The sequence below is a fragment of the Phoca vitulina genome, unplaced genomic scaffold, assembly GCF_004348235.1.
Source record: "Phoca vitulina isolate PV1807 unplaced genomic scaffold, GSC_HSeal_1.0 scaffold13, whole genome shotgun sequence".
NCBI lineage: Eukaryota > Metazoa > Chordata > Mammalia > Carnivora > Phocidae > Phoca > Phoca vitulina.
Window position 1 is genome coordinate 292450 of NW_022589716.1, and position 13089 is coordinate 305538.

The window sequence follows — 13089 nt, forward strand, 5'->3', positions numbered from 1 at the left end:
CAACACAAAATGTGCTTACCCGAGGAAGCTAAGTGAATGAACTGAAAGGTTTAAATTAGTTTCTTCAAAGAAAATTTTATTGGAAAAATGTCTGTCACTTTCTTGTTGCTCCTACAATCAATTACCACACTGAGGAGTTAAAAGAAACATGTTTATACTCTTCCAGTTCTGGAGGTCAAAGCTGAAAATGAGTCTCATTGGGCTAAAATCAAGATGTCTCTGCAAGACACAGCATGAATTCCTGAGTAGTTACATGACTCTGGGTCACACTTTAATCTCCACAAAAATGCATGTCCTTCCAAACACTAGTTGGTACCTGAAATGGATCCTCATTAGAGTCATTTTTTTTTTTAATTTAAGATTTATTTATTTATTTGAGATGGAGAGAGTGAGAGCAAGAATGGGGGGAGGGGCCGAGGGTGAGGGAGAGAGAGAATCTCAAGCCGACTCCCTGCTGAGCCGGGAGACCAAGGTGGGGCTTGACCCAATGACTCTGAGATCGTGACCTGAGCTGAATCAAAGAGTGGGATACTCAACTGACTGAGCCACCCAGGTGCCCTAGAGTCACTTTGTAAGTTACCCAAAATAAACTTGAATAACAAAGTGATCATGAATGTTGTTACATAGCAAATCATCCTGAAAGCAAATGGCTTGGTATAATGACTTTAGTAGCAAGTAGAATTGCATGGTGATGAGTTGTTCTAATATCCTTTCAACTCTTCAACAGCTTTAAGTCAGCTGTGTGTCAGCTGGGTGAGCTCTGCTGATCTCCACAGGGCATCCTAATATAATTGGGGCTTGGCTAGCGAGCTGTGGCTGATCCAGGGTGGCCTTGACTTGGACAACTGGTCTCTGCTCCACATGTCCTCACTTCCTCTGGCAGCCAACCAGCTTAATTCACTTTTTGGAGGCAGAGTCCCAAGACAGAGCAGAGAAATGCACCAAGGCTGTAAGGTGCACTGTCACTCCCATCATATCCTGCTGGCCACAGCACATAAACTGTCCTAATCCAGCCCAGATCAAAGGTGGAGGAATAGTCTCCACAACCTGATGGAAGGTGCTGCATACACTGCCAAAGACATGGCTACCGAGAAAGTAGGGGATGTGGGTCCATCTCTGCAAACAGTCTACCACTAGTGTAAATTTCAATCCGAAATTTTTCATGTCCATGTCCACCTTCAGCAGTGGAATGATCTCAGAGAAGACAGTGAAACTGAATTATGTGTCCACTGGGCAGTTATGGAAATTCTACTCCAGAGAATCAGGCTTTCCTCCAATGGTAAATATTTCCTCCCCACCCCTTGCCTATAGATCACCATTCTTTTTTTTTTTTTTAAGATTTTATTTATTTATTTTAGAGAGAGAGTGAGAAAGAGCATGAGAGGGGAGATGGTCAGAGGGTGATGCAGACTCCCCATTGAGCAGGGAGCCCAATGCAGGACTCGATCCTGGGACTCCAGGATCATGACCTGAGCCGAAGCCAGTCACTTAACCAACTGAGCCACCCAGGCACCCAGATCACCATTCTTAGTCTAAGAAAAGATCAAAGAGATAAGTTTTCTTTCCAGATGCCTCAGAGAGACCAGGGACCTTGTATCTAACTCACTGATTGATGGAGCTAAGAACTGTTGTATCACTGATGCCATCTTCATGGCATCTTTAATGTAGATACTGTTTTCCTATTGATTGACCTTCCCAATGACATATTCAAAATAGTTTTCATCCTGGTAGTATTTTTTATTTTTTTATGGGGAGGGTACTCCCGGAAGGAGGTGATATTTGAAAGGCAAATAGAAGGCAGAGACATAGGAATATTTTTTCCAGCTTTATTGAAATGTAATTGATATATAAATTTGTGATTGGTGATTTCATATACATATACATTGTAAAGTGATCACCACGATAGGTTAGTGAATACATCCATCACTTCACGTAGTTACCATTTCTTTTTGTTGCAAGAACATTGACTATGTACTCTGTTAGCAACATTCAACTGTACAACACAATATAGTTAACCAAAATGACCATGTTGTGCATTAAGTTCCCAGAACTTGTTCATCTTATAACTGAAGTTTTGTAGGCTTTCACCAGCATTTTCTCATTTCCCCAAACCCCAGCCACCAGCAAATATCAACCTACTCTCTGTTTCTACATGTTCAGATATTTGTATTTCACATATAAGTGAGATCATACAGTATTTTACTTTTTCTGTCTGTCTATTTAACTTAGCATAATGCCCTCGGGGTCCATGCATATTTTAGCAAAGGACAGGATGTCTTCCTTTTTTTATTTGTTGAATTCCATTGTACCAAAATGCCATCATTGTTAATTCATCTGTCAATGGATACTGGGCTATTTCCACATCTTGGCTATTGTGAATAATGCTACAACAAAAGTAAGGGCACAGATAATGTGGGATATTCACAAATATGTGGGAATTAAACCATGCCAACCATGAATGGCTGATGGGTGAAAAAAGAAACCAAAAAGGAAATTTAAAAATCTTGAATCAAAGGAAAATGGAAACACAGCCTATCAAAACTTATGGGATATTGCAAAAGCAGTTCTAAGAGGGATGTTTACAACAATAAATGCCAACATTAAGAAAAAAAAAACTTAAGTAAATAACTTAACTTTATGATTCAAAGACCTAGAAAAACAAGAACAAACTAAGTCCAAAGCAGCAGAGAAAAAGAAATACCAAATATTAGAGCATACAGAAATAATATATAGACCAGAAAACCAGTAGAAAATATTAACAAAGCTAAGAGTAAATAATTTGAAAAGCTTAGCAAAACTGACAAACTTTTAGTTAGACCAAAAAAAAAAAAGGAGGCAGTGTAGAAGACATAAATAAATAAAATGAGCAGCAAAAATGATACCTTACAACCAATAGAATAGAAATACAATCATAGGAGACCACTATGAATATTTTCACTCCAACATATTGGACAACCTAGAAGAAATGGACAAATCCTAGAAACAGGGCACCTCGGTGGCTCAGCTGGTTAAGTGTCTGCCTTAGGCTCAGATCTTGATGCCAGGGTCCTGGGATTGAACCCCACATGGGGAGAGTCTGCTTCTCCCTCTCCCTTTCCCCATCCCTCCAGCTCTCTCTCTATCTCTCTCCCTCTCAAATAAATAAATAAAATCTTTAAAAAAATGTGAGAACACAGCCAGGATTAGCAGAGCACTTCCAGCTGACCCACAGTTGACAGCAGCCTCATGAGGAGACCAGCAGAGCCCTGAAGACTTCCCCATCACAGACTCCCATGTGATTAAAAAAAGAAAAAAAAAATATTATCTTATATTGTTTCCTTTTGGCATGGCTTTTATGCAGTAATAGCTGACTGATACAATAATCAGTATAAACAGAACTGAAAATATTAATAATAATATACTGCTTCTTATTTTTGACATTTGTTCTGGTATTTGAAAGGTGTATTCATAATGGCCTGGTTATTCACAGTTATTTCAGATAACTATACTAAAAAGTGACCACCATTGAGATTCCCATCCAGGTAACTGGTAGAGTTTGGAAAAACCTCTATGTTTTTGCAGGAATAACTTGTGGGACCCTCAGTCACAACTTTCCATTCCCAGAGCATTACTGGGCAGGAATTCCAGCTCTTGTCTGAGTCATCCTTTGATCATAGGATTGAAGAGAGTTTAGAGCCATAAAAAAGGTAGTTAATGACAGAGGGAAAACACCAATTGTTCACTCACATTATAACGTTTATGACAACATTTTTAAAGGGGGAGATATTAAGTTTAGGGCAATGGGAGCAGTAATATTTGTAGGCAGCACTGGAAATTTTCAAATAGAAACAGTACATCATCCAATTAAATAACTCAATATCTGCCAATAAATTCTTCACTCGAATAAATAAAACCCTTTACACATGGATGCCAAATATCCCACACTTCAATGAGTAGATGTACATCATCAAAAACACATGTTCCACAATAAAATATTGTATGATTGAAATTTTTACTTCATCATATTTCAGTTCTTCTCTGATACTGAGCCCATATTAAGTCATTTGGTTTATGCAAATTTGTCTTTCTGCAGATTACACTTGGAGGGAGTTTTTCATAAGCAATTTCGCCTTACTATTCTGTGCCAAGGATACTGTGGATTCTGAACTGATATGAGAACAGGATCCTAATGAGGATCATAAAGCCCCATGACTAGCTACAAAACAAACTAATAAGTTAAAGTCTTTATCACCGGAAAGAACATTTAAAGTAGTAACATGGAAATGAATGGCAGACACAGACTGAAAAGCTGTGATCAAAGAATTTCCTCTACATTAAAATTATAAATTTTGGCCTCAGTGGCCAAATGTAGTTTATATAACAAAATTATTACTCTATGTAATAGAGTAATAATCAGTTAATAACTATATGATAATCATTATATACCATTAATCACAATATTAAGCAAATGGGAATCTCCAAATTGTTTCTGATTCATGATGGGACTAACTTTGGAAATTAAAAAATAAAAGGAGGGGTGCCTGGACGGCTCAGTTGGTTAACCATCTGGCTTCGGCTTGGGTCATGATCCCAGGGTCTGGGAACGAGTCAGGAGTCAGGCTCCTGGAGCAGCCTGCTGCTCCCCCTGCTTATGTTCTCTGTCTCTCTCTGACAAAAAAAAAAAAAATCTTTAAAAATAAATAAAAGAATTAAAAAAGAAACAAAAGGAAAAATTGTTGGCTATCAGAAGGTGCAGAAAGTTCAACAAAGGGACTTATTTAAAATCAAGAGCAGTTGAACTTTAGAAAATTGAAACTCCAGGTTATAAATAGAGGGATTAAGCTCTTCTTTCATGATCCAATCTAAGAATCACAATTTCTGGCTTTTAGGCATTAAGCATGAAATCACAGGTAATGTTGAACAACGGCCCTTTCATGGCTTCCCACTGAAAAATACATTTACAGCCCCCTTTATGTCCTTGTTCCTCAGGCTGTAGATGAACGGGTTCATCATGGGTGTGACCACCCATGCATACATCACCGAGGCCAGTGCACTTGAGTGGGAGCACTGGGTAGCAGCAGAACTAAGGTACACACCTAAGCTCGTACAATAAGGTAAGGAGACAACTGAGAGGTGAGATGCACAGGTGGAAAAATGCTTTATACTTGCCCTGAGCTGATGATACTCCACTTATGGAGGAAACTATCTTAGAGTAAGAGGAAACGACCCCAGCCAGGGGAGCACCACCCAGAAGCATAGCTGCAAAATACATCACCATGTTATTAAGAAAGGTATCAGAACAGGCAAGTTGGATCATCTGATTGAGTTCGTAGAAAAAGTGGGGGAATTCCAGCTTGAACAGAAGGACAGCCACAAGGTTTGCAACAAAGAATGCAAGACACTCATGATTTAGGACACCAGAACCAGCAGTCCACAGAGCAGGGGGTTCATGATGACCCTGTAGTGCAGGGGGTGACAGATGGCCACAAAGGGGTCATAAGCCATCATAGTCAGGAGAAAGTTGTCCAACCCTACAAAAAGTAAGAAAAAGTACATCTGTATGATGCAGCTTTCATAAGTTATGACTTTTCTCTGTGTTAGTATATTCACCAGCATCTTGGGAATGGTGGTGGAGGTGATACAAAGTACAGGTTGGCAAGGAAGAAGTACAAGTATGTACAACACTGACTCAGTAATCCCTTCTTTTGTGTTGAAAGGAAATTTATAAAGAAATTCACCAGGACCAGGTGGGATTTATTCCAGGAATGCAAGGGTGGTTCAACATTCACAAATCAAACAACGTGATAGAGCACATCAATAAAACAAAAGACAAGAATCATATGATGCTCTCACTTGATGCAGAGAAAGCATTTGCAAAATACAGCATCCTTTCCTGATTAAAACTCTTCAAAATACAGGGATAGAGGGAGCATACTCAATATCATAAAAGCCATCTAAGAAAAGCATGCAGTGAATATCATTCTCAATGCAGAAAAATGAGAGATTTTCCCTTAAGGTCAGGAACACGAAAAGGATGCCCAATCTCACCATTATTGTTCAACGTAGTACTAGAAGTCCTAGCATCAGTAATCAGACACCAAACTGAGGGTTACACAAGAGAGGAGGGTGGGGGATGGGGTGACCAGATGATGGGTATTAAGGAGGGCATGTGTTGGGATGAACACTAGGCAACTGCTATAAGGTGCTAAACTCAGATTATACTAAATAAAATACCTCAATATATATCTTACAATTAACAAACATTTTATAGTTACATTTTCATAGCTCTGAACTTGTGATAGAAGTGTGAAATTCCTAATTTTTTGGCAAAATTGTCATGAAGCCAAAGAGTGTAGTGCCCAAGGGTTTATATTAAAAGAACAAACTTATTATCTTTGTTGAAAAAGGGAAAAGTAATTTTCTAGAGATATCAGGGGTATCATCCACCCCAAGTCAATGCTTTGAAGGACCCAAGGGACCTAGTCAGGACTGATTCCTCAGTCTTAAACAGGAGAAAATGTTCACTCAGGTGTGGGATAAGGTGCTAGAAGTTTAGATCTCTGAAAGGCAGAAGAAGTCATAGAAAAAGGGTAAGAAGAACTGACTTCACCTGGCTTATCAGCCTTTCTCTTAGGAACAGATTCAAAAGGTGAAATTTCCTTTCTGTCCACACTAGTGTTCTGCAGGGAAGTCATGTGCCTAAAGGTGGGAGGAACAGGAGGGAAATGTGCCTAATGAGCAGACCAAAGCAGCTGTAAATACCTCCTCGGCTGCAGTCCCATAGCACAGGCAACCTTGGGCTGGACAAGACCTGGTCATTTCTTGTGCAGTCCTAAGTCTGGATGGGGTACTGAAGTCTGACTCATTCTTGCTCTCTTGTCTGGGGACAGAGCTTCATCCTCCATCATCTACCAACCAGGCAGGTATTTTGATTTCCATGTCGAGACCTTCCTCTGTGAGACCCCATCTAGATGAGTTTTACTGCCAAGAAGGGACTGCAGTTGGTCTGAGAATGAAAGTCAAGGCATTTAGCTGAGGTCACCTGAAGGCCAATCCAGCCCAGCCCAAAGCTGAGAGTTTGCTGTGGCTGTTTGCTGGCTTGATTAAGAAATTTATTGGTTGATTAACTTATGTATTTATGACCCTAAAAATAGATGTGAACATGGAATTCAGAAATGCAAGTTTCAGCGTTAACAAGTAAATCATAATAAGGGAAATCCAATCCTATGAGGGATGGGAAGCATAAAAGAACATGAGACCAAGGATCTTTGTGATTAACTAGAGTAGAAAAGTCAAGTATTAGCCGTGGAGGGATATACAGTGAAGTGAGGACATGTCTTTTCTCTTTTAATATGGACATATTAGACTACATTTCCCTACCGAGGAGAAAAATCCAGACGAAAGATTTCTCACAGATACACCTATGCAAGAGCAGTCCGTGAAACATACATATCACCATACCTCCTCTCTCTTGAGTATTCAAATGAAATTTTTTACATGTATTATGTGAAAAAGGGTATGCTGATGAGCTTCCTTTACAATTACCTCATTATCTGTGAGCCTGAACGTGGTATGGTTTAACTAACCACTCACTTTCTCTGTTGAAAATTGTCTGTGGGAGTCTTTGCTGTTTGCATAGTGGGGTCAGAGTGGTTTTATTCCTGTTTTGTGTGGGTGTTTTTTTTTTGTTTGTCTTTTTGTTTTTTTGTGATCTTTCAGCAAAGAATTGCTGTTTATTTCACCAATTTATCTACTTGCCATTTTGCTTTTTTATGTATGTATAGATGTATTTGGGCAGAATGTGTGAGAGTATAAATTTTGGGTTTTAGTCTCTGAGTTAGTCATAATATATTCCCTACACTGATTTTTCTACTTTTTTGTTTGTTTGTTTGTTTGCTTTGCTGGAAGAATTGATCTGTCACCTTAATATTCTTCACTAGTTCATACTTGTTTTCCAAACACTGAAAGTGAATGTCCTTCTGTATACTTATTGCACACAAATCACCCTTTGTACATATATTCCAACTAGTGTTCATGTCTCTGTGTACCTTATTGTTCCTTTTGGCCTTTTATTATTGGATCTATTTCTAAAATAGAAATGTCATCACTTGAAAAGGATTCTTCTTATTATGTTTGACCACGAATCACCTTTACCTTCCATAAACATACTTGTCCCATATCTTTTTATATGAGATGAAACTAAAACTTTAGATACTGCTTCTCTCCACATTAAAAGACTTTTTCAAATCCTTTTATTCCTGAGTCCTTGGCAATCTAATTTATATTTGAATAGGCACAGGAACAACAAGTCTCCTGCTTTCTGCAATCTGATAATAAAATGCCCAAATTTTGTGAAATTTTGGGTTATTCTTTTTACTCATCTTTCTCTTGTGATGTTCACTCTGTAAGGTGTTTCACACCATAAATATGTCACTACTTTGTGTTGTGGACAAATTTAATTTAGCTCTTATTATTTTTGCTGGGTATAAATGGGATCTAACCAGGACTGGATGCCACCAGCACCAAGGAAGCTTTCCTTCCTCACAGTCTCTCAGGACAAATGAGCTGATTTATTCTTTATGTCTGTCTCATTTCTTCCTCCCTCTGTCTGTCTCTCTCTGTCTTTCTATCAGAGAATTTTTTTCTCCTGTTATTTTTGTAATTTCTTATTTAAATTCAATTTAATTAACATATAGTGTATTATTAGTTTCAGAGGTAGAATTCAGTGATTCATCAGTTGCATAACACCCAGTGCTCATTCCATCAAGTGCCCTACTTAATGCCCATCACTCAACTACCCCATCCCCCCACCCACTCCCCTCCAGCAACCATCAGTTTCTGTCCTATAATCAAGTCTGTTATGGTTTCCCTCCCTCTCTGTTTTTATCTTATTTTATTTTTCCTTCCTTTCACCTATGTTCATCAGTTTTGTTTCTTAAATTCCACATATGAATGAAATCATATGGTATTTGTCTTTCTCTGACTTATTTTGCTTAGCATAATACATGCTAGCTCCATCCACATCCCTGCAAATGGCAAGATTTCTTTCTTTAATGGCTAATGTTGCATTGTGTATATATACCGCATCTTCTTTATGCACTCATCTGTGGATGGACATCTGGGCTCTTTCCATATGTTGCCTATTGTGGACATTGCTGCTATAAACATTGAGGTGTATGTGCCCCTTCGAATCACTATGTTTGTATACTTTGGATAAATACCAAGCAGTGCAATTGCTGCATGGTATGGTAACTCTATTTTTAACTTTTTCAGGAACCTCCATACTGTTTTCCAGAGTGGCTGCACCAGGTTGCATTCCCACCAACAGTGTGAGAGGGTCCCTTTTCTCTGCATCTGGGCTAACATCTGTTGTCTCCTGAGCTGTTAATTTTAGCCATTCTGACAGGTGTGAGGTGGTATCTTATTGTGGTTTTGATTTGTATTTGCCTGATGATGAGTGATGTAACCATTTTTTCATGTGTCTCTTAGCTGTTTACAATTGTACCAAAACCCATATCTAGGAAGAAACCTAACCAAAGAGGTAAGAGATCTGTACTCTGAAAATTGTAGAACACTTATGAAAGAAATTGAGGAAGGCACAAAGAAATGGAAAAACATTCCATGCTCATGGATTGGAAGAACAAATACTATTAAAATGTCTATACTACCCAAAGCAATCTACACATTCAATGTAATCCTTATCAAAATACCACGAGCATTTTTCACAGAGCTGGAACAAATAATCTAAAATGTGTATGGAACCAGAAAAGACCCCAAATATTGAACACAATTTTTTATGTTTCTTTGCACACAGGTCAGAAAGTGGCCATTCCGGAATGGAGCCCCAGGATGATTTGTCCCTAGGAAGCTACGAATAGGAATTTCTGGGTAATATTTCCACATTCTTTATGGAAAAGGTAATATGATTTGTATGCATTCATATCCTAAACACTGTGTTAGAGCAGGTGGGGGAGAGGTGAGAAGGACATAGAAGTAACACACACCACACACGCCAGGAGGACATGGTGTGCTGTGTTGTGTGTATGTGACACTGTGTGTGTGTGTGTGCATGTGCGCCTGCATGTGGGCATCTTGATGACTGAGAGTAGTCCTCAGAGCAGGGATACACAGGGTCCTCTATTTCAAGGAGACCCTTATAATACATGGGCCAAACTCAATCAACAAATGATACTAAAGAGGGATAGTCAATTGACAGGACCCTATTGCAAATATCATAAAGTGTAAGAAGAACATTGTGTGGACAAGGAAGTCCCTGTGTCTTGAACTTTAAGCAGCTATGAGGCCACATGGTTCTAGGAAATTCACTGCCACCACCTCTCATCACTTTCCCTCTTGTCCATTTCCCTCAACACACTGGCATCCTTCTGAGCCTTGATTTTCTGACAGAAGCTCTTCCTCAGGGCCTTTGCCCCAGCTGTTCCCTCTGCCTGGAAGACCTCCTGTCTTCCACCCTCTCTTCAACAGGTCTTTGTTCAAATGTCACCTTCTTAACCAGCCTTGACTGAACACCCAACATAACACCTGACACAATCTCTCTCTTAACCAGCTTCCGTTCTGTTCATATCATCTGTCCCCATTTTGTGATTATTTAATCTTTATATATGCATCTACCCCATCACCAATATTGAATTGTAGGGAATTTTACTTTAGAGCACTCTCTGCTTTATGATAGAATTTCCAAAACATGATCGACACTCTATATATTCCTCAAATGCATGAAATAACTTCTTACTAAAACTAAAATACCTGACCTTTTGGGGAACATCTGATGTGGGGATGGAAATTCCTAATCAGAAAGGAACTGGGGATCCTCTCAAGGGGACCAAATCCATTCACAAAATATTACAATTAGTTTATTGACTAGAAAATATAAATTGTTACATTTCCACAATAGGAACAATGACTATTTGTGTGAAAATTAGTTGTGTTATTTTCTCCTGTGCTGGTAGTCAACTCCAACACATGGACCCAGGAAACAATACAGGAAATTCAGAGTTCCAGCTTCTGGGATTTTCAGAGAAACCAGAACTGCAGCCCCTCATATTTGGGCTTTTCCTCTCCATGTACCTGATCACTGTGTTTGGAAACCTGATCATCATCCTGGCCATCGGCTCAGACTCCCACCTCCACACCCCCATGTACTTCTTCCTCACCAACCTGTCCTTTGTAGACATCTGCTTCACCTCCACCACCATCCCCAAGATGCTGTGGAACATCCAGACTCAGAGCCAAGTCATCACCTATGCAGACTGCATCACTCAGATGTATTTTTTCATGCTGTTTACAGGGCTAGACATATTCCTCCTGACTGTGATGGCTTATGACCGCTTTGTGGCCATCTGTCACCCCCTACACTACACAATCATCATGAACCCCTGGCTTTGTGGACTGCTGGTTCTGGTATCCTGGGTCCTGAGTGTCTTTCATTCCTTATTACACACTTCCATGGTGTTGCGACTGTCCTTCTGTAGAGAGATGGAAATCCCCCACTTTTTCTGTGAACTCAATCAGATGATAAAACTTGCATGTTCTGACACCTTTCTCAATAATATGGTGATATATTTTGCAGCTATGTTGCTGGCTGTTGGTCCCTTAGTTGGGATCCTTTACTCTTACTCTAAGATAGCTTCCTCCATCTGTGGAATATCATCAGCTCAGGGAAAATATAAAGCATTTTCTACCTGTGCATCTCATCTCTCGGTTGTCTCCTTATTTTATTTTACATGCTTAGGAGTGTACTTTAGCTCTGCTGCATCCCAGAGCTCCCACTCAAGTGCAGTAGCCTCGGTGATGTACACAGTGGTCACACCCATGCTGAACCCCTTCATCTACAGCCTGAGGAACAAAAATATAAAGAGGGCTCTGATGAGATTCTCCGGGATGCCAACTCTAAAAGGAACAATCATCCTGGAGCTGAAGAAGTGCCCATGATTGCAGGCCCAGATCCTGAGCCAAATGTTGAGATACTTTGATCAGATTGTGGAAGTGGAACATAGCTCTTCTATTTTTTTCCTGTAATTTCTATTTTTTTTACCTCTCTGCGTAATTTATGTAACACAGTTTATTAAGCTTTGTGATAACTCTGATATCCAAGAGATCTTCCCTTTGTCATTTCCCTACTCTCTCAATGTCATTTCTAACCTTGAATGTGAAATATTAGGACATTCTCTTTTTTTTAATTAATTTTATTTTATTATGTTATGTTAGTCACCATACATTACGTCATTAGTTTTTGATGTAGTGTTCCATGATTCATTGTTTGGGTGTAACACCCAGTGCTCCATTCAATATGTGCCCTCCTTAATACCCATCACCAGGCTAACCCATCCCCCCACCCTCTAGAACCCTCAGTTTGTTTCTCAGAGTCCATAGTCTCTCATGGTTCATCTCTCCCTCTGATATCCCCCCCCTTCATTTTTCCCTTCATACTATCTTCTTTTTTTTTTTTTTAACATATAATGTATTATTTGTTTCAGAGGTACAGGTCTGTGATTCATTAGTCTCACTTTTCCATAGGACTGTATAAATCTGTTAAGAATAATTTCTTCTCAAATAAAATATATCATAGTGACTATTTTTTCTTTTGTTTGATTGAATACTACTTCTATGGAAAATCTACTCTTGGCCACCACAGCTATCTATATAAGTTTATAACAGAGGAAAAATGAGACCACTGTGCTTCACTTATGTGACCATAATTCCTTTGTATATCACTACCTTAACAGCTCTTCCTGAGAATGCAGACTTTGATGTACTGGTAATTATACCTAATCATGGGATTTTTCTACACATTAGGATCCTGTCCTGTTATACAGTTTGTGTCCACCATGCCTATCATAGTCACTGGCAAAAAAAATGGTAATAAAATACATGTCTTCAAGTGAAATCTACACAGAAAAACAAATATGGATAAAATAGAGTGACATAATATGGCCTTTGAATCAAACTTGGCTTTAAGGATGATAAAGCAAAATATTAAAGCATACATTTATTGCTATGCAAAATATTTCTTTCTCAGACACTTCATCTATTCATTGAATTATGGTATATCAGAGTCCATTTGTAAAGTGTAGTCATTAAGATCAAAGA

At 39.0% G+C, this 13089-nt stretch overlaps 1 protein-coding gene and 1 pseudogene across 1 annotated transcript; one reads left to right on the plus strand and one right to left on the minus strand.

Moving 5' to 3' along the window:
* Positions 1–4911: 4911 nt before the first annotated feature.
* Positions 4912–6674, minus strand: LOC116636904 (annotated as a pseudogene).
* A 4288-nt stretch (positions 6675–10962) lies between these two features.
* On the plus strand, positions 10963–11931 carry LOC116636905 (olfactory receptor-like protein OLF4). Its single transcript, XM_032412107.1, has one exon. It carries the CDS (start codon positions 10963–10965, stop codon positions 11929–11931), a length of 969 nt encoding a protein of 322 aa, XP_032267998.1.
* Positions 11932–13089: the final 1158 nt, after the last annotated feature.